General features: G+C 42.1%; 1 protein-coding gene across 6 annotated transcripts in view; it reads left to right on the top strand.

The window, feature by feature from the left end:
* The window catches only part of DPY30 (dpy-30 histone methyltransferase complex regulatory subunit), a 132,227-nt gene that overhangs the window by 36,018 nt on the left and 74,818 nt on the right, over window positions 1-21,391 (top strand). For 3 of the 6 annotated variants that reach the window (XM_069235007.1, XM_069235005.1, XM_069235006.1), the window contains 2 exons: window positions 15,514-15,589; window positions 15,687-15,734. In XM_069235007.1, the coding sequence (XP_069091108.1) occupies window positions 15,554-15,589; window positions 15,687-15,734 (84 nt within the window). In that variant the 5' untranslated portion in view covers window positions 15,514-15,553. The remainder of the gene's footprint in view (window positions 1-15,513; window positions 15,590-15,686; window positions 15,735-21,391) is intronic. The other 3 variants (XM_069235010.1, XM_069235008.1, XM_069235009.1) reach the window with 1 other exon arrangement.

Below are 21,391 nucleotides of genomic sequence, written 5' to 3'. Positions count from 1 at the left end.
AGGTCCACACAAGGCCTGTATTTTCCATGCAATATTTTTCGTAATAACTACTGGTGAAATCCACTGCGATGCTTCATTGGGCTCAATCATCTCATTAGTAATCATATCTTCCAACATTTCCTTCACTGCAAGTCGGGCTACTAAAGGTATTCTTCGTACCATATGTTGTACTGGTATGGCATCCGGCTTGAGCACAATTTTGTGGACATACCCTTTCAAACTCTTCCGGTAAACACATCCCACACCTCTTCTAAAATATCATACAAAGTTATGTCCTCAATCACCATTACTTGGTTGTGTGCTCTGAGGTTCACAACTATGTTAAGGTCATATTGATATGTCCAACCTAATATCGGTGGCCCATCTTTGGCTACATATCCCTTCCCAGTCGTCTAAATTCCTTCAAATGTTATAGTGGTGCCCATGTGTACTACAAGTTCGATTATTTGTCCCTGATACCCTCCAGGATCGATATTTTTCGGGAACAACTTCATAGGCATCCAATGTTTCGTAAACATGTCCCAGTGATTAATTGTATACATAGAACCCAAATCTATTATAAGTTCAACTGTTTTACAATTGATGACAAACTTAGCCATCGGTCTTTTCTGTCGTCCCTGGTCCATATCTGCACTACCTACACAAAGAATTCTGTCACTTTGTTCTGACTTCACAACCTCATCAACATCTACTGTGGCTATTCTGCTTCTAATTTCCTGTTTGCACACAATTGCAAAATGCCCCTTACATTCACATTTCCTACATGTTATATTTATAGCTATGTACTTGCGTTTATCTGCAGTATGAAATCTACTGTCACACCTACAACATGACTTAAGTTGTTGTTTGAACTGTGGCATGCCGCTGCCAGCTTTTGTTGGTGCTCCAATATCAGTAGTAGACTTAACTCCAACAATGCGCATATCATTATTTCTTTTATCCATTTCTTTCAAACACAGTTCGGATTGCTCCACAACTTTAGCAATATCAATAGCATCTTTAAGCGAAGGATTCTTGCTTGCCCAAAGACGTTCCTAAATTTTCTTACTCTTACAATAAGTTGGTCACAAACTAACTCATCAGTCATTTTGCCGAATTTACCTTTTAAAGAAAATTCCCTCAGCTTTGAGACAAAGTCCTCAATGGTCTTCCCCTCAGCCTGTGAGTGCATGTGACATTTATAACGGTTCATTACTATACATCTTTAGAAAATCTTTCTTCCAAGCGTTTTTTTTTTTTTTTTTTTTTTTGCTTTAACATAAATCTCTTCAATATGGTCACCGTTAAATGCTGTTGCCACAGGTAAGTACTTGAAAATATGTTGACCTTGTTTCCCTAAAGCATGTATCAGTAAGGCTTTCTTCCTGGACGCACTAAATTCTTGTCCTCCCAAATGCCTCTAAATAAGTCTCAAACATGCAAACCCAATCTTCACATTCAATTGAAAGCAGTCTTTGTTCAGGAAGAAACATCGGAGGAGGATTAATGGCACTCATAGCTTGCATTGTTACTTATACTGAACATATATAAATATCCTTGTGTTTTTTTCCTTGTATAAACAACGCAACAATAGTTAATATGCTTGCAAAATCTGAAAAGTTATTAACACCCAGAGTAGATAGTATAGGTCTGCCGCTTTCACAACACGACTGAAGTTTGTTGTGCAAATCACCGTACAGAATTTAAGTGTACAGTTCTAGTCATAGTTCAGAATGCCAGTGGTTAACCTCAAAATATATTTAACACTGGTGTGTGCATCACCGTTCTTCCCAGCACATGCACATAAATATTGGTGTGCGTATCACCGTATAACAGTAATGTGCACAGTTAGATCGATAATACAGGATACTAGTGGATAACCTCAAAGTATATGTAACATCGGTGTGCGCACCACTGTCCTTCCTGGCACATGCACTGAAATATTGGTGTGTGTATCACCGTGATCGGCCCAAAGCAATATGGTGCCTACATATGTCCAAAACATCCTCCGTGATGTCAAATGTCTCCTCGTGATGCACAGACACTCCAGACGTGCGGGCGCAGGCAGTTTCAGCTTTCAAGCATAAACACATGCGTGAAGAGCAACTGCTATGTATCCACTTCTCACAAAACTGGCCACCACCTCCTAGTACCCCAAAACTCAACAGTACCGGAATCCACAAGTAGGTGTGTCACCACGCCAGCGCACCTTGATCGCCACCACACCTCGCCTTCAGTATCGACTGTTCTTATAAATGTGAAGTCGCAGCCGCAATATGTTCCCGAATGGGTCCAAAGCCAACTCTGTTGACCGCAAATACTGACTGACTGACGCTCATCGCCAGTGATGAACTGCATAAAATTATACAATTGCCAAGGTAATGTGCTGTTCAGTTTATTTTCAGGAAAGATCCCTGCGGTCAGAGCGTGGCTATCCCTCAGCCACTCAGCTGCTAACTAACATCCCTGGAATGCTGGCTCTGCTACCGGAGCTTAGAACACAGTGATGCTCTAAGTTCCATCCGCGCCCCAGGTGTGATAAGTGTTACACTGCATGAGGTGAGACCAATAGTGCAGCCGTTCAGCCACATGGTCTCACCTCATGTCTCGGCGTAGTGTTGGATGGGGAGCGGGGTTGGCCAGCACACAGCATTCCGCCGTGCAGTTCCTATCCCCCCAGACGTGCCCAGTAGTGCTCGGCTGGAAGGGAGGGCCCTGGCAGCAATGTATCGTAGCGGCCCACGCCTAAGGTCTTAGCGCAAACCAAAATGTAGACTGCATGGGTGGCTTCACCTCTTCATGTCTCAGGCCGACAGTGGAGACAGGGCCAGGATCGGGCCTGCTGGCCGGAGATAATTGCCGGATTGTAACTTTGGCCAGCAGAGCCCTGCTAAGCAGTGACCATCTTGCTGCCAGGCTCAGAGTAAACAATAAATACAAGCCACTGTCTTTTCTTCCCCATTATCCACTTGGGTGAGGACTGCGCTCATTAGCAGAAGCTGCTGGCAACTTCTTTTGTGCTCCTCAAAATGTTCCGATGGGACACGCTTTCATTTTCATAAACAATGACAGAAGCATGCTGACATTCTTCCGACCATTTGATATCTTACCCCTTTTTCCATCATTACTCAAATTCCAGGCCTCAAAATCATAAAATTGGTACTAGACCTGTAGGTCGACTAACTTGAATAATCTACTCGACCTAACTATAGTGTACTTGACCCGTAAATGGGTCTCAAATTGTGTGATCCTAGGCAAATATTTTATTTTACAGTCGTCTTTTGAAGCTTCACTCATATGTGAGAATGAAGGAAATGTGTGAGTTCAGCATTTCTGCTGTACCAAAAAACTCTTTTGTTAGGATAAATAGACTAAGGCACAGATTTACAAGTGGCCTGCGCCACTGACACGTCACTTTTTTGATACATTGGCGGTGCAGTCTGTTGACCCATATCTGCAAGGCCACACAAAGCCACTTTGAGCGGCTTTACTTGGCCTTTTTGATATGGAGTAAGGCAACGCAGCGTAAGTCGCTGCGTTACCTTACTTTGGGTCGGGTAGGTGTTTCCATAGTTTTAGCCTGGGTGTTCCCACGCAAAACGTATGAATTTTGATGCATTCAGAGATTTACAAAGTATTGTAAACCAGGGAATGTATCAAAACCCAACGCCACTCCAGGGGTGGCATTGAAGTGAAGCAAAAGGGAGGAATATCTTTATTTCTCCCCATTTTTCCTCTTTCTATGTGTGCTAGAAGGTGCCCTTTCCTGCATAAAAACAATCACCTCCGCAACGCAGGCACCCTTGCACCTTGGTTCAAGGGTGCCTTCGTTGGCACACAGCAGCAATTTGTGGACCAGCACACGGGAAAAGGACAGGAATGCCTCGTATCTGGTAGATACGCCACATTCCTGCCCTTTTGTTTTGGCGCTGCCCTGCACCAAAACATTGTAACTCTGACCCTAGATGGATGTTCCATAAATATTAATAATCTAGCCCTCATATGGGGTATACATGATCCGTGACTCACCGTAGTTTACTAATAGTATTCAGCGCAGAAGTATTTCCCATTTTATGTTTAAACACTCACTTTCAATAAATATTTCACTAAAGCTTGATGTGATAGCACACTGTCATTTACAGACAGAAAGTTTCCTTGAAATTTCCACAAACCTTCTCACTAACTAGCAGCTTTAGTGATAAAACTATGTAGTGTATTAATAATCTGTGAAAATTGGGTTTCAGGAAACTTAATTATCACTTGCACATCACCAAGGAAAGTGTTTTTTTTGTTTTTTCATCCTATTAAAATATTTTTTTCATCACACTGAAGAACAAATAATTTTATTACAAGACAGGAGGCTCGTATTATGCTTAATTTTTGTCACTTTATTCAACAGCAGCCAAGAACTAAAAATCCCAGAATCCCTGGGAAAAGAACTACGAAAATACATCACAATGGGGCTAACCAATCCCGCAACGAGCCCCATAATAACAATCTTGACTGAAAGCACCAAGCCCTCTTTTCTTGTGGATGTCAGTCAACAGAGTAATCCGAAAAGAACCATAATAATCCATAGAGAGTCAAAAAGGCAGAGAGGAAGTCTTTTCAGAAGTTCTTAATGAAAAGATAAAAAAACTGTAGAGCAGAATGATTCATGTGAAGGTCCAAATCGAGGCGACAATGAAAGATGGTCAGCCAGAAGCTGTGTTGCTGGTTGCAGCTGAGGCAACTGGAAAAAAAGGAACAGGGAGCGTTCGATGCAGAGGGATAATACTCGCCTCCTTGTCTTTAATAAAATCTAGCCTTTCTGACACCAAGGCTAGGAAAATCTCAATTTTATTTCAAGACAGGAGGCTCGTATTATGCTCACCAGTTATATTTATTCGTTTATTGCTGCTAGTTATGTGTATTATTACGTTTAAGATGTTTATATATGTGTATTTGCATGCTTATCATCACCCTCTTTTAATCGTTTTGCTGCGTGCTCGCGCTTCCTCATTTGCACTTTTTCGCACGTGTGGTCCGTTCAGAATGTTCTAATAACGTTCTTGGAGTGGCGCCTGAGGTATTCTTACCTCGTTTCCCCAGCTCGTTCCATTTACGCACTCTGCTTCCTCTCACGTGCGTGTTTACCCTCCGTCTTTCGTCCGGTGAGGGTTTTCCTTCGTTTTACTTCCTGGTTGGGCCCTTCCACGCCCACTCCACACCCCTGGCCAGCCCCTCCAAGGCAGGCACTCCCCCTCTCTCCCAGTCTAGGTTTTAACCCCTTTGACACCTGTTTCCTCACGTTTGACAGGCTGACAGCCTGTTAATTCACATTTGGCATTCTTTTTTTCCCTTTTTTTTCTTTTACAATCCTAATTGTTCCTCCCCATTATGTCAGAGGATGACCAGACTCCATCCTCAAAGGATAATTTGAAATCCTTTATCAAGGATTCAGTCCAACACGCTGTGTCTATGTTCGACATTTCAAAAAATTAGAAGCCTCCATTTCTATGATACTTTACGCACCTAAGGCTAATCCTCCTTTGAGAGGTAGGAAACGTGTCTCATTCTCATGAGCTTTCAAAAGGCGTTTCTTCTAAGTTTGGGCCTCCAACCCGAGAGGCGAATTCTACCTCCCCTCTTAATATTTTACATTTACGGGTCACAGACAGTGATGGGGACGATGTCTTACAGGACACGCTTAATGATGACTTCTATGATGGGCCTCCGGAGAAAAGGCGTAAAATTTCTCCTCAGGATAATTCCCCTCACTTAGTGCCCGAGGATCTAGTTGATCCTGATGGTGACCCCATGTTTGACCCCACTTCCATCCATAATCCCAATTCCTCAGAATGGTTTCCCTTCGATCATGTTTCGGATTACGTTTCCTTTTATCTTCGGCATCCTCTTGACAAGTCATCCAGAAGCAAGTTAAAGTCTTGAATGTCCCAGACCCTCCCTTCCTTTTAAAGTCGCAGACACCCCGCCATTGACCCTAATATGTTGCTCTTCTTTACCAAATTTGGAAAGGACCCCAAAAAAGGAGTTGACCGTGCCTGGTCAAACTGCCAGGGCAGACTTCTAGACCTGGTGGGACCCCTCACTAGGATCTTTGATCTGGCTGAAGAAGCAGAAATGGAGGGTTCACAGGTGGATCAGGACATGCTTTCCAACTGGGCTCAACGGGCGATTTGTATGCTGGGCAATGCCAATGCTTACATTTCGCAAGAGCGACGAAAGAGCCTTCTCCTTAGGATTGATCTTAAGCTCAGTTCACTAGCTTCCAAGGAGGAAGGTCCTAATGCCGATGGTCTTCTTTTTGGAGACTCTTTTATAAAAGAGATGAGTAAATACGTCTCCACCTTCAATTCTTTGGACAAAGCCCATTCCTCTATGAAGAGAATATTTTCCAATCGGGTTTTTGGAAGGGCCGGTAAAGGAAGGAGTCGTTTTGCCGGCCCCTTCTCAGCAAGAGGACAATCCCTCAACAGAGGATCCTATTCCCAAGCCAATCAGCTCGATGTCTACCAGGGGTACACACCCCAGTTCTATCCCCGCAGGTTCCTCTGAGGCCGCAGCAGGGGTTACAGATCTAAAGGAGAACAACTTACAGGTAAAAACCTTCAGTTCTGGCCTTTCTCCAGTAGGAGGCAGACTAGCTTTGTGTTTAAACGCTTGGTTTTCAATAACTTACGATCCTTGGATAATTCAGGCTGCTCAAGGTTATTGCATAGTTCTTTACCAAACACCTCGTCAGCCCCTTCTTCCTCGTCCTCTCCTTTTTTCTCGCGATCAGTTGCGCCTTGTTCACGACGAGGTACAATCTTTGCTATCAAAACAGGCTATTGAGGAAGTGGTTTTCGACCCTTCTGAGTTTCTCAGCAACATCCTTTTTGGTTCAAAAGAAAAATAAAAAACATCGTCCTGTCATAAACCTAAAAGATTTCAACAATTTCATAGTTTATCATCATTTCAAGATGGAAACTATCCTCCATCTCGGGGATCTCCTCCTTCACAATGACTGGTTGGTCCAAATAGATCTTCAGGGCGCCTATCTTTCAGTACCTGTCCATCCCTCTTTCAGGAAATGTCTTCAATTCCAGTGGGAAGATACTTTCTTTCAATTCAAAACTCTTCCCTTCGGTCTTTCCTCGGCCCCTTGGTGTTTCACCAATATCCTTAAACCTGTGGTAGCCTTCCTCAGGGCTCAAGGGATGAGGCTTATTTTCTATCTCGTCGACTTCCTTATTATGGCTCAGGACAAGTCTTCCCTCATGACTCAACTAGATCTTTGTCCGCGTTAATTCCTTCAGACTCTCGAGTTCCTGGTCAACACTACCAAGTCGCTTCTCCAGCTTCCACAACACAAAATTTCATTTGATAAAGAAGGAGATTCGACATGCCTTGTCTCTCCCTTATTTTTCCCTCAGAGCTCTTGCTCGTAGGCCTCCTTTCTTCCTCCATTCAGGCCATTTTTCTGGAACCCCTTCATTACAGAGCCCTCCAGAGGCTAAAAATCTGTCACCTTCAGCAAGGACTTTCATATTCAGATCAGGTTATCCTAGATGCAGAGTCCAGGGAAGAACTCACATGGTGGATGAGTCATTTTGACGCCTGGAAAGGGAGAATAATTTTCTCTTCTGCCACAGATCTTGTCTTAGAGTCAGATGCAAGTCTGACAGGTTGGGGTGCAAAATGTGGTCCACACTCGACTGGGGGTCCATGGTCTGTTCAGGAGTCGTCACTGCACATAAATTGATTAGAGATGCTTGCAGTTTCCTTTGCCATCCAGTCCTTTACAAAAGACAGGGTAAAATGCTAAATTCTTCTCAGAATGGACAACCTATCGGCCGTAACATACATAAATCACTTGGGCGGAACAAGATCCAAACCTTTGGATCTCTTGGCCAAGAGTCTCTGGGAGTTTTGTCTTCACAAAAACATTTCAGTCAGGGCAGAATACCTCCCGGGAAATATGAATGTAGTGGCCGATTGGTTCTCAAGACACTCCTAGGATTCAAGCAAGTGGCATCTTCACCCTTCAATATTCAAACTCCTTTCTTCTATCTTTGGAACTATGTCCATAGACCTTTTTGCCTCAAGGCTCAATTCCCAACTTCCAACCTTCTAGTTCTTGTCACCCCATTCTGGCAGTCTCAGCCTTGGTATCTGTCCCTTTTAGAACTCTAGTCAGACCTTCCGGTCCTGATTCCTCCCTTCCCCGATCTCTTCTTGAACCCTCAGGGTCTTCCCCACAATCTTGTATTACAAGGTTCCCTGTATCTCATAGCTTGGAGGATTTTGGGGCCTCCTGGAAAACCCCAGGAATTTCGGAAAAGGCTGTACAATTCACCCAACAATCCTGGGCTCCGGGTACTGCAAGGGCCTACCGCTCCGCCTAGTCAGTATGGTGTAGCTGGTGTGTGGACAGGAATTCCAATCCCGTTTCAGCAGACGTTAACCTTAGTTGTAAATTTCCTAGCTTCCCAAGGTAAGGCTTACCGTACTGTCAATACCTACAGGTCTGCAATCTCTTCAGAACATGTCAGGGTAGATGGTAGACCAGTGGGAGAACACCCTTTAGTTTGTCATCTTCTAGAAGGAATACGTTTTTCCAAACCTCCAGCTCCTAAATATAATTCCATGTGGGATGTGAACTCCGTCCTTCGTCTTATTTCTTGGCCCGATAATGCTGATCTATCTTTGAAACATTTGTCTGCTAAGCTGACTATTCTCTTCTGTCTAGTATCTATCAAACGTGTTTCGGATGTAAAGGCTCTGTATGTTTCCTCCTTTCATTTTTCCGCTTCAGGTATATGTTTTAATGTATTTAGACGTACCAAGACCAATTTGTCTTCTGTCCTTTATCCCTTTTTTTCCCCTCTCAGCCTAAACTGTGTGTTGGTAATTGCTTAAAAACTTATGTTTCACGAACTGCAGATCCCAGGGTTCCTTCTTCATCTCAATTAATGATTTCCTTTCAGAAGCCCCACAAACCTGTCTCATCTCCCACTTTGGCTCGTTGGGTAAAGTGGCTGATGTCTTTGGCTGGGATCCCTACCGACTTTTATGGCGCCCATTCTGTTAGAGGAGCTATGGCTTCTCGTGCCTTTTGGTCTGGTGCTAGTTTGCATGATATCCTCAGATCTGCAGATTGGTCAAATGTTAGTACGTTTAGAACCTTCTATTGTAAACCTGTCGATCATCCTTTACAAACTGTTATTTCATTGCTTTGAACAAGCATAATACGAGACTCCTGTCTTGAAATAAAATTTAGATTTTCCTAGCCTTGGTGTCAGAAAGGCTAGATTTTATTAAAGACAAGGAGGCGAGTATTATCCCTCCGCATCTAACGCTCCCTGTTCCTTTTTTTCCAGTTGCCTCAGCTGCAACCAGCAACACAGCTTCTGGCTGACCATCTTTCATCGTCGCCTCGATTTGGACCTTCACATGAATCATCCTGCTCTACAGTTTATCTTTTCATTAAGAACTTCTGAAAAGACTTCCTCTCTGCCTTTTTGACTCTCTATGGATTATTATGGTTATTTTCGGATTACTCTGTTGACTGACATTCACAAGAAAAGAGGGCTTGGTGCTCTCAGTCAAGATTGTTCTTATGGGGCTCGTTGCGTGATTGGTTAGCCCCATTGTGATGTATTTTTGTAGTTCTTTTCCCAGGGAGTCTGGGATTTGTAGTTTTTGGCTGCTGTTTAATAAAGTGAGAAAAGTTAAGCATAATACTCGCCTCCTTCTCTTTAATAAAATCTAGCCTTTCTGACACCAAGGCTAGGAAAATCTCAATTGTGTTTCATAACAACTGACTTGCATTTTGAAATGTTTGTACAGTTTACTTAGTTATTTAAATGTTGGGTGTTAGGAGAAATCCACCTTTCATTTCACAGTTCACCTTAGACAATCCTGGAACTCTGCAGTCAGAATGGAGGAAGACAAAGTGACTTTTGACCTCTGTCTCTGAACACAGAGCAAATGTAACAAGAACATGATTTAAAGGAATCTTTTTCACTTTCTGACTGAGCAGAACATCTGTTCTGTGTCAGCCTGACAGAAGGGTCCAGTAGGTCCTAAAAATAGCTCGACCTGTTAAAAAATGACTAGCCATAGCAAGTGGTCAAGTAGATTTTTCGATCCCTTAATTCACAATACTAGGAAATTCTGAATAAACTTTGACTAATATTCTGCTATGAGAATCTTTGAGACTTGTTCCATCCCCTAACATACTATGTCATAGATAAGAGAGGATGTCCACACAATACAGACATTTCTCCCACTTAACTGTAAGTCCAACTTACTCCAACCTCACCAGAACATTTGTTTACATTGTCATATTTCTGTTGGTCCTTGCCAGGCGCTAGTTTATCACCTTGTACGTTATCTTTTTTAAAAAAAATGTATACCATCTAGTACTATTGTCTCTCTCTGGGATTACCCTGCGGCACAGGCTAAAAAGCAAAAGGCATTCTGTTGTATCACTATATGTCCCCCCCCAACCCCGTAGTTGCACTTGATGCAGCATGATTCTGGACACATCACGTAATCACCCAGTGCCTAAAAAAGTTTCTGTAATTCCCCGCTTGATGTCCAGAATCTTGTAGATCGTCTTCCAATCCCTCATGTAATTTACTGCACCCTGTTGCTACATTGCTAAGCTCACGTTATATAAAATACCAATACATACATACATACATACATGGAGCAGCTACAAATAGTTTGCAAGAACATTCCAGTCTGCCCATAGGCACATGTCGTCATCCACCTGTTCAGAGCTCCTTGACTGAACCCTGGTGTGAAATTTCTATGAAGGACGTTTAACTGTACAAAGCGGAAGCTTGACCTTATCAAAACATCTGTGGAAAGCCCAGACCGTCTTCCTAGTCCCGGTTCTCAACTGGGCTGTTGCATTGTTGTGTAATTTGGCATCAACTAGTCTAATCTCCAGTGATGAGTCCTCCATATTTCCCACCTCTCTTCTAGTAACCACCAAAGCTTTTTAGCTGTAAATATCTAAAAGCCAGTGAGCTACGTATATTTTTTTCAACTGCCCTCATGCCTTGTCTGCAGCACTTGCCTGCCAGGGTCTCTAGCCTGATAATTTCCATGTATCAAACCCTCTAAGGGCCTGAATTTCTTGTAGAGCATTCCCAATCCACATTGGCATCCTTGGAATTAATCTACCTTGCCACCCCTGCTCAGCAACCCTCAAGTATTCACCATAGTGGTAGTCTCAGGGGATAACTCATTGGTCCCAGTCTGCTGTATAGAACGTGTGGCTAGCCCCTCTTGCCCTTCACCCGTCTGTCTTTATTGTCACATGTTCCACTGTCTCCTATTATTTCTTAAAATTAGGAGAGTAATCCCACCCTCATACACTGATTTCTGGAGGGTGGCCAGCGTTTTTCTATGGGAAAATCACTTCCATAGCGGTGTTGTCACTAGACCGTCCAACGTTTGAAAACACTTTGTAGGTACGTCATTAGGGGCATTCTGTAGGATTGACAGAAACTTTTTGGCATCTTAAACGGGGCTGCTTGCCACAACAAGGATAGTGGTAGTCCTTTCCAGTGCTGTATCGTACCATCCAATTCCTGCAGCAGTGGCCTTAAATTATCTGTGTAGAACCACTCACTATCTGTTGATAATACATAACCCTAGCTATATGAAGTGTACGATTTCAGTCTTGAGGCATGCATAGAGCAATCACCAATGTCTATGACCCAGTAGACAGGAGTGATATTTTTTTTTTTTTTTTCTTTTTTCTTCAAGTTATTGCAGGACTCTGACTACTTCCCTAACATTTCAAATATTAAACTAAGTCTCTGTAAGGAGACTACAGGCTCAGCCAGGTACAGCAAATATAGTCTGTTTACAGAAATATGCTCTCATCGACTAGCATATGCAATTTTTATACTTATTGGTGCATCAGTTTGTACGCCGTCAAGCAGTGGTTTGGTCGCTAGGACAGATAGTACTAATGATAATGGACATCCATGCCTGTTCCTTCTGCATGTTGGAAAAGTCCTTGATTTTGTGCTGTTAAGTCACACATCTGTGGAGCACTATTTATCAGCTGTACCAATACTGAAGTTGGACCAGCCTGAAACATGAAAAGCAACTCGATGGGGCTGAAAGCCTTATTTGTACCTAGTAATACAATTTCAATTGGATCACTTACTATTTTAGTCCATGAAAGATTTTTACATGGTTTGTCTGATACATCTCGAGGGCAAGACCATAGACTGATCTGGATGTATTACCATACGAAGTATCAGCGTCTGTTTACTCACGCTTGTATTTTCATATTGCTATTTATGAGGCAGATTGGTTGATATAAAGTGCGTTCTCCTATTTCTTTACCTTATCCTCTTTCCCCTCCGCCCCCCTTTATTCATCTCTAGCCTTTGGATTGAGTAAATGAAGGATAAACTCCCAATTAACACTTCTGGATTTCTTTCCTCCTCCACCCCTCCATTACTCCAGTCAATCTAACTAACAAACTCTCATATCCGCAACTCAAATTAACTCATAATAATACTAAAACTGTACTCCTTATTAAATTATACTAATCCATCACTAATTCTTGTTGGGTACCGGAGTAGCGTGCTACTCATCGAAAACCGCTTCGACGCCTCGTCAGGGGTAGTAAGCGCTATATAAATACGATTACAATTACAATTACCTTTCCTATGAATTATCACCACAGTGGCAGTCCCAAAGTGTGCCTGGAATGCTTTGTGTGCTTGCCAGTAGGAGCATTTCAACCAGTGGCCGGGGTATGAAATTTGCTGGTCTTCTATGGAGCTCACAGCTGCCATCTTTGTTGGTTTGTCTTGCTTTAAGTGCAAAACAGTCCTGTGGTAACCAGCAATCATGTAATGACCATTAAGAACTTTGGTTCCATTATGGTGCTGGACAAATTATAGTTTCAGCAGGGAATGTGTATCTCTTTCAGACTGTACATTTTTTCATCAGTGAATCAAATCAGCTCCATTCCTCTTAGCAGAGGAGAACTGACTACCATGGAATGGGCAGACAGCAAATCCTTTATGTCCAGGTCAAGGTAAAGGCCAAATCGTTGACAACGTTCTTCCTCAAGTTTAATCCACTGAAGTGAATAGAAATAATTGTTCTTCTTAGTTGAGGGTTTGTTGATCCACCCCGGTAACATGGCAACCAGGCTACAGTAGCAGCACCTTGAGAGGAAGTAGCAGCATAGGACTAGGGCAGTGGGGCAAGGGTGTTTTCTATCATCAGCATGGGCTATACTGCCTACAGCAGTGCACCCATTTGTAGCTATCCACATCCTGTGTTACTTCCAGCTTGAGGAATCCCAATTCTTTATGTGCATACAAGCACTCCAAGCATACTTCTAACACTGTTGCAATGAAAGCTGAGTCATTGTTGCCACTACACAATCTTACAGGTGAGGGAGGAGGCATGCTTCCCAGCTTGGGTAGCAGGTATAAAGCCTATATCCCAGGGCTGTTCATCCAGTGCCACCAACAGTTAGCAGAGTCATGTTCTTGACTTTGGTCCGGGACTTGCCCACGTTGAAGGGGATTCACAAATGGAATTGCAGTCTCTAGCTCAATCAAGCATGCTGCTAGAGAGCAACCAGTACAAAAATCATGTAGAGCACCAGCCAGGGGACTGTTAACTTGGGTCTTATTTGCAGTACAACGTAGTGATTTAGCTAGCTGTAGAAATCGAAAACAGCACATCATAAGGCCACTGTGCATTGGACCCACGACCATACAGATACTGTAATGCCCGTTGCTCTAGTTAAATATGGTGACCCTATACAAGAAGCATTGGCCAGTAAAGACTCAAATGAATGTTATAGTCTGTGTATTGTGAGGGCAGTTGCATTCTGTGTTGTCCACTGTATCCTGAAATTCTTCACTTAGTGGAATCCCTCTTCGGTACTAGATTCATACACACAAGGTAAAGCATTCTGAGGACAAGGTGTCTTTCTAGTATCTCAGTCAACTGAATGAGTCCGATTATATTATGTGTCCTGTAAGAATGTGTTGGGAGGTGTGTATTGCTCGATCCTCAGTCTGACCAACCATGTTCAAGAATGTATCAATCAGGCCTCTAGCTATATTATGTTTCCATCTTTTGAGCTGCCATTCCTTTCCCAGATCACCTCCTTGCCCTCACCGGTCAAACGTGTAGGAATAAGGGGCTGACCTGTTTTGCTTTTCACTAATGACCGAGCTGACAAAAGTCTCTGGAATGCACTTCCTAGTCCAGAGAAGACATTTATTATTTCACTAAGCAAGGTTTTTAAAAGGAGATTAGCATGTTGAAAGCACATTTTTAAAAATAGTCAAGCAGTCAAATGAATACATACCAAAATTATTCTCCACTGCAATATACACAGCAAATATATGTATCTATATTATAATGCAAAGCAAATAATGAATTAAAAATGCATCACTGTAGGGCCTGTTGGATGCTTCATCTTTCTCATGCCAGGAAGCCGATGACCCCATTCGACTGAGAAAGAGAGGTCTCCGCCCTCATGGGAACTCTATATCAGGCATTCGACGTCTGAAACCTGATTGAGGCCACTCCAGCCCTCACTGTCGCACTGGGTCTTTTTATATCCTAAAAAAACCCAAAGGAGCTTTCTGGAAAAAACCCTCATTTTGCGATTCAAACATGCTGGCTAGTTTAGGAATGCTTTGAAAATAACACTGGGTTTGGTCACAATCCCAAGATGGCAAGTCAAAACAAGGACGTTCCCTGCTGTCTGAGTACATCCTTATCAACCAGAGCCCTTGGTGAGAAAAAGCACAAAAACAAGACAGAATGCACAGTTTACAATGTGGAAAATTACGGGCAGCCTTTACTTTGGCAGTGTCTAACGCTACAATAAAGTCAATAAGCAGAATGAATCTATGGCTAAACTGAATACAAAATTTAGTCTGTAACTGGTAAACACTAGACAGCTAATCCAGGTGCAAAGTGGTGCAACATAAAGGCAGGGGCCAAAACATATTTCACTACACCTGTTAGGATATGACACTTGGGTGAACCAAGACTTTCTTACTCGACACCCCACTTTTCTCAACACGTCACCCTTCAGTCTACATGTTTTAGCGTAGGTGTAGAGAATGAAAATATGCTCACAGAATCTTGTAGGCGTTTGAGGTGCTGTCTGGGTATAGGTGGGTGTATGCTTTTAGCCTAGCTTTTAACCAAAAACTGCAAACAAGTAATCTAATCTCCTTTTGGCATTAACTTCTTGTGAGTTTAGAGCATAAAGTCAATAGGATTAAGAGTAGAATGTATTAAATTTGCTTTCAATTGTGAGACTTTGGGTGAACTGTGGTAGCGGCTAGATACAATCCTGTATTGCGGCTTAACCCAAGAATGAAGCAAAATTGTAAAACCTAATTTAACAACATATGCACAGAACATTTAATATTTCAAAAAATCATTATCCAATACATTTATGTGGGTGCCTGCACTGTGTTTTGTTGAAAGTTCAAATAGAAGCTGACCTTGTATTTTTCTTCTCAGCTAGGGACGTCAGGATTCTTCATTAGGTGGAGCTCTCATAATGGAGTCGGAGCAGAACTTGGAAGGACAGACACAGGTACTGATTGAGACGCTAAAAAAACTGATGCAGCAATCTTATTGCTGCGTTTAAGCATCCAAAATTTGTCTTTGCTGACAAGTGTTTTATTTTACAGGTTGCAGAAAATCCTCACACTGAATATGGTCTTACAGAAAATGTTGAGGTACCAAACTGTTAGTTGTTTTGAGTCCTAGCTATTCTATTAGACCCATGGTCTGAGTGCAGTAGCACAGATCTTTTCGCTTGCTTAAATTACTCCCCATTAATTATTCACCTGTTCTTGTCCCATTCCTATCAACTCATTGGCATCTCGTACCCTCATTTCTGTGTTCTTTGTCTCCACTTGAGTAGCTGTACATTAATTCTCACAATAGTAGATGTCGGTCTAAAAAAACAAGCATCCTCCATAAATCGGCTGAGCTGATCAGAGCGTCTGATAGTTCTAGGTATTTATTATAATTTTTTTTTTAGGTTTCATATAGCCCTAGCTAGACCTGAAGGTATCGGGGTGCCTTACATGTAATGTGAGTACATTTGTTTGAAGTACATACGTATATACTGATCAAGAAAAGCATTAAGGCAGCCAAAGTAGTTAAAATGGGTGTATAACATAACAGCATAAGGTAATGGAGTTAGAGAAAGAGTAAAAGCTGAATCGAGTCTCTTGAACACTGCAATGGGTCTAATTGGTGTGGGTGGGAGCATTTTAAAAAGTAGCTCAGTTTGTGTGCATGTTGAAGTAGTTGTTGAACAGTAAAGATTTATGGGCCTGTTTGAAGCAGGAAAAGGAGGGGTTGTAGCAGAGATCTTTAAGCAGTGAGCTCCAAATCCTAAGTGCATTTCCTAAGAGAGCATGTCTGGGAGGACGACTTCTTCAGTTTAAGAGGCATGAGAAGAAATGAGCTGGAGCTTCTCAGTGTCCAGGCTATTCCTGCTCTCGAAAGTTAGGTTTCTAGATATTTGAGGTTATGTATATGAAGGACTTTGTGGGTGATACAAGCAGTCTTGTGGATGCATCTTCCTACAATGGGAAGGCAATTGAGGCTTTTGAGGGCAGTCGAGATGTGTTCAGACTGTGTGATACCTTTGAGGAGCCGGGCAGCCATGTTGAGATTTGCTCTTAGGGAGGTAAGGCAATTTTCTGAGTTCCTGTGATAATGAGTTGCTGTAGTCCAGTTTTGAGAGAACTAAAGATTGCACTACCATCTTAAGATCATCAGGAGGAACGAACGGTTTGATTTTTGTGAGATGTTGTAGAGCGCTGCTTTGGCTGAGTTGTTAATGTGCTCCTTCATTGATATGTTTGTGTCCAAGGAGATGCCCAAGAACCTTATTGAGATAGATAGTGTGAGAGCAGTTTTGTGAGTCCAAATGTTTGAGCCGTTTTTGGATTGGTAGAGAATTGAGCCTTGTGGTACACAATGTGGAATTGGTGTAGGTTTAGAAAGACAGTTGTTGACTTTTATTTGTAGCAAGCAATGTTGTATGTAGGATGTGAACCATCTCGGGACTGTTGTTGATACCAGTGACGTTCTTGAGTGTCTCGAGTAAGGCATGGGGATTTACTGTATCACATGCCGCAGATAAGTCAAGTAGGGTAAGGAGTCAGGTGTACCACACAAGCAATGTCTCTGTCCTAATTTTACCTCAGCAGGCCATCTCATCGTCAAATTAACAAGTTAATGTGAGCAAAGGTAGCAGTGCTTTTTCCAGAAATAGCTGCATTATTAATTTGTGATCTACATATTTTTTGTGCACTTTGAACAATTCATTTTCATCAAAAGGAGTATAAATATATTTAGCAATGTTTCCAGGCAAAAAAATCCTCCCTATGGTACTTAATCACATACAAAGGATGTGCCGAATGAGGTAGGTAATGACCAAAGTTAGGGCCATTTTCCTGTACTAATTGGCGAAACTGGTAGATTGCTGACATCGGTAATGCTTTAAAAGGTAAAATGTGCCTACCAACGGAGCATCAACAGAATCTGTGCATGAGTAGGAAAATATAAGCATCTTCAGAAGAAGCTAGACTGCATACAACTCCTGCAGAGAGAGTGCAACAGAATGTAATACGATCAATTTCCACACTGTACCCTCTTCTTGCTGTTCTTCGGGGGTAAAAAAAAATATATATATAACTGAAAGGTACAGCTCTCACACTCCACATGAAACTGCATTCCCAGTCACTGCACTGAGGAGCTAATGTGGGTATTCTCCTCTATCTCTTCCATACGTATAAATACATTAATATAAATTTACTAAATACTTTGAGGAAAATATTCGACCTGTGTGCACACAGTTAACATATGTTTCAAACATTATACCAGTTAAGTTTCCTATGTGCTCTACACTCTTTTGCAAAAGCATTCCGCATTACCGCTTTGCCAACTTTGCTGGCATTCTTTAAAGGGATCTGGGTTACTAAAAATTAATTTCTTAGACCTCTGCAGAGATTATGTTTAAAATAAATACTGATATTGGTCTTGAGTGCTTTCTCTCATAGTAGCCCTCCCTTTAAATTACATTTAAACATAAGGGGCTCCTTGGTATCTAGGTCGCAAACCATTTGTGCATCAGGTAGGTTGTCCTGTCTAAAATAGTTGCCTCTAGAAGCAGCTGTAGCACTCGATCATCCTTTGAAGGTTTGGCCTAGAGAAGACTAGCTGAATCTGCACCCTGGTGTTTTCGTAAAAGTTCTTAATAAAAGTTTATACAATGGCTTTTTAGTCGGCCCTCTTCATCCAGTGGTCTGTTTAAATGTCATTCACTTTTTGCTTCCACCCACCACAGCGATACACGTGATGCAGTGGGCCAGCCCTCCTCAGTCACTGGCTGTCTTGAACTTGTGAGTTATGGTATTTTGTGTGATCACATGCAGAGCCAACTGAAAAAGAGTTGAGGCCATGACTTTTGTGCATGGGCTACAGACCTATTCCTTTTAAGGTTTTACTTGCACAGTACTTGTAAAATCTCTTGTAATGGAAAAACAAAATCTTTAAAAGGGCTTCGAGTACACCCATTATTTGCCTTTGCTTGCCATTGGTTGGCTCCCTTCACTCTTGTTTCCTGTCTTCCGATTGGTCAGTTGCTCCTCCATGCTAGTCCATGCTATGGAGCATACACCAAGCACTGGTTCCTGTGGCCAGTGTCCTTTCATTGGCTGCAAGTTATATATATATATATATATGTATATATATATATGTATATATATATATATATATATATGTATATATGTATATATTTTTTTGCTCCTCCCCACATGAACTCTTAGAGAGCGCATGCTTCTGCAGTCCTCTCCTTTACCCTTGCCTGCTTCCCTGTGGTTTCACCCAAACCTTCCCTCCGCTCTGCTCGACCCAAAGGTATTGGAACTCCTTACATGAGCCCCAGTTACATTATGTAAGGACACGTTGGGTGTTTTTATTTACTTATTTTTTTGTTATTATTATTGGACCTTTCAAAATACCCATTACCAGAACAATATACTGCCCATGTTTGCATAATTTTTATCATTTCTTCTTTGCTGGAAGCAGAGAAATGTTTCCCCTAGTTGATGAGCCACAGCAATCCTCACGACAAGCAAGGCCCTCCGTAGGCTTTTCAGTTCCTACAGAAAAGAGAAATGGAGAACAGATTAATACTGCCGCCTGCAGGTTTATGTCCCATTACTGCTTGTAGTTGCATGGTGTTTTTAGAGTTGAAACTCAATAGCCATAGTTCTCAGAAATAGACCCAGCCTCTGCGGTCTGACACTGATCAAATGACATTGGGTAAACCTCTCACCCTTTATGTCAAGGCCCTGTAGGACTGTGTACCTTTTCTAGACAGGGGTTAAAATACTGTCTGTCTACTGAACAGACAGTGACTTTGGATGTGATAATGGCTCTTGTATATCACAGCACCCCCAGCTGTTATCTATATGGGATTTTGCGTGCATCTTTTGTTTCTCTGCACTTGTCCACTCTATTTCCCTAAGAAGGAAACATAAGGAACTACCCCCAGCAAGGTACTTTTACCAATGCTACTTGTGATTTGCAGAAAAATGTAACCAATTCACACCACAGCCAGGAAGTAACTTTCAGAAAAAAACTGGAGCCTAAAGTTATTGAGAATCCGGTAAACCTGCTGGAACTCACAACAGCTGTGGTTCTGGTTCCCAAAACAATATGCCAAATGCCAGCTCTATCTGGATTAAATGTTGAGGCCAATTTATGCCCTGCTATACTATTCTGTTCATGGCCAGCACAAAAGCAGACTTCCCACTCAGACTCTGAGCACCTTGACATAAGCAGTACAGGCGTGTAACATGCAGTGCACACTTGTGTTTTCCTTTATTCGATGCAGTGCTGGGCCTTGCTCTTTAGCTTCCATGTAGGTTTTTTTGTAATAAGTCTGTGTGTCCCAGGTTCCTAAATCCCCAAAAATCACGTATCCATGAATAGAGAGTTATCATAACCACGCTTTGTGTGTCAGACGTTTTAGGGATTCAACCATTATTGTCTTTGAGGCTTTCTTGGTAAAGCACGCCATCTTTGGCTCCTTACAGAGCGACTACTACATGGTAAATGCCACCTAGTCGTAATATACATATTTATCAATCTCTAAAGCCCAAGCTGCAGGACAGTGTTTAGTTTGTTTTATTGTACATTGCATACGTTTTTATTCCCCACTTTTTTTTTAGTTATTCTTATATGATACCTACGAGGATTAGAAATCCCCTGGAAACACAGGAGAAAACATCTAAATTATGTTGTCCATGTTGCATGCAGATAACTGTGGCCCCTCAAAGACTAGCTAATGCGCATAGGTTCATGTGCCGAGTGAAAGTGTCAATAAAATAAGGTTCCACGCTTGTATGAACAAGGTAGATCCCTACAAAGAAGGTTGCCACCTTTCGCAGAGAAAACTACCAGCCATCTAACTACATTTTAAGATTTTGCAGAGACCCAGACATGATTCTTAACTGGAATGTCATATGAATCATTTGTATTCACTTTTAGGTTTTGACTGCACTGTGCTTGCGAAATCTCTTGTAATGAGAAAAAAATTATTACAAGAGGCTTAGAGCCAACACATTACTTAACCATTTGTTGGTTCCCATGTGACTCTTATTTTCTGTCTTCCGGTTGACCAGTAGCTCCCCTTGGCCTCTGGCTTCCTCCTGGGCTTCAGTCTTATGCCATGCTCTGGAGCAAGGACCAAGTACTGCTTCCTTTTGCCAGTTTCCTTCCACTAGTTGTAGGTACTCCTTTTTTATTTTCTACATGCACTCTTAAAGTATGCATGCACCTGCAGTCCACTTCACTACCCTACCTATTCAACTAAAATACATTCACTGTGGATACACTTTCCATGAGCACCAGTTGCATTACACAAGAACACATTTTTGTTTTTCTTTCATTGTTATTTTCCCAGAATCACAGGATGTTGAGCCAACACTGAGCCTAGGACGTAGTTCCCCCAGTTCCCACATCAGCAGCTCTGGACGTTACTCCACATCCTCTTCCTCGGAGATGGCATTTTTTACACCCTTATATCCGGGCTGGGCACTGGTCTTTTGTAACAAGGCTGTTAGCTTTTCGGCTGTGGTTAGGAATTTCATGTCGACAATTGTGTCTTTTTTGTTTTTGTTAATGCAAATATTTTGGACTGTAATATTCTTCAGAGCAAACTCATTTTTGTACATACTGTCCTGTACCAAAGAAATAATAAATGAATGCCCGCTGCAGATCACTTGTTCTGTTTACCTGAAGTGTCGAGAAGCTATTTTGTACGAAACTGTACTCCGGTCCAATAGGGCGCTTCACTGCAGTAGCG

This window comes from Pleurodeles waltl, chromosome 5 (assembly GCF_031143425.1).
Source record: "Pleurodeles waltl isolate 20211129_DDA chromosome 5, aPleWal1.hap1.20221129, whole genome shotgun sequence".
Lineage (NCBI taxonomy): Eukaryota > Metazoa > Chordata > Amphibia > Caudata > Salamandridae > Pleurodeles > Pleurodeles waltl.
The sequence above is the reverse complement of the archived record's forward strand: the minus strand, read 5'-3'. Positions and strand labels throughout refer to the sequence as shown.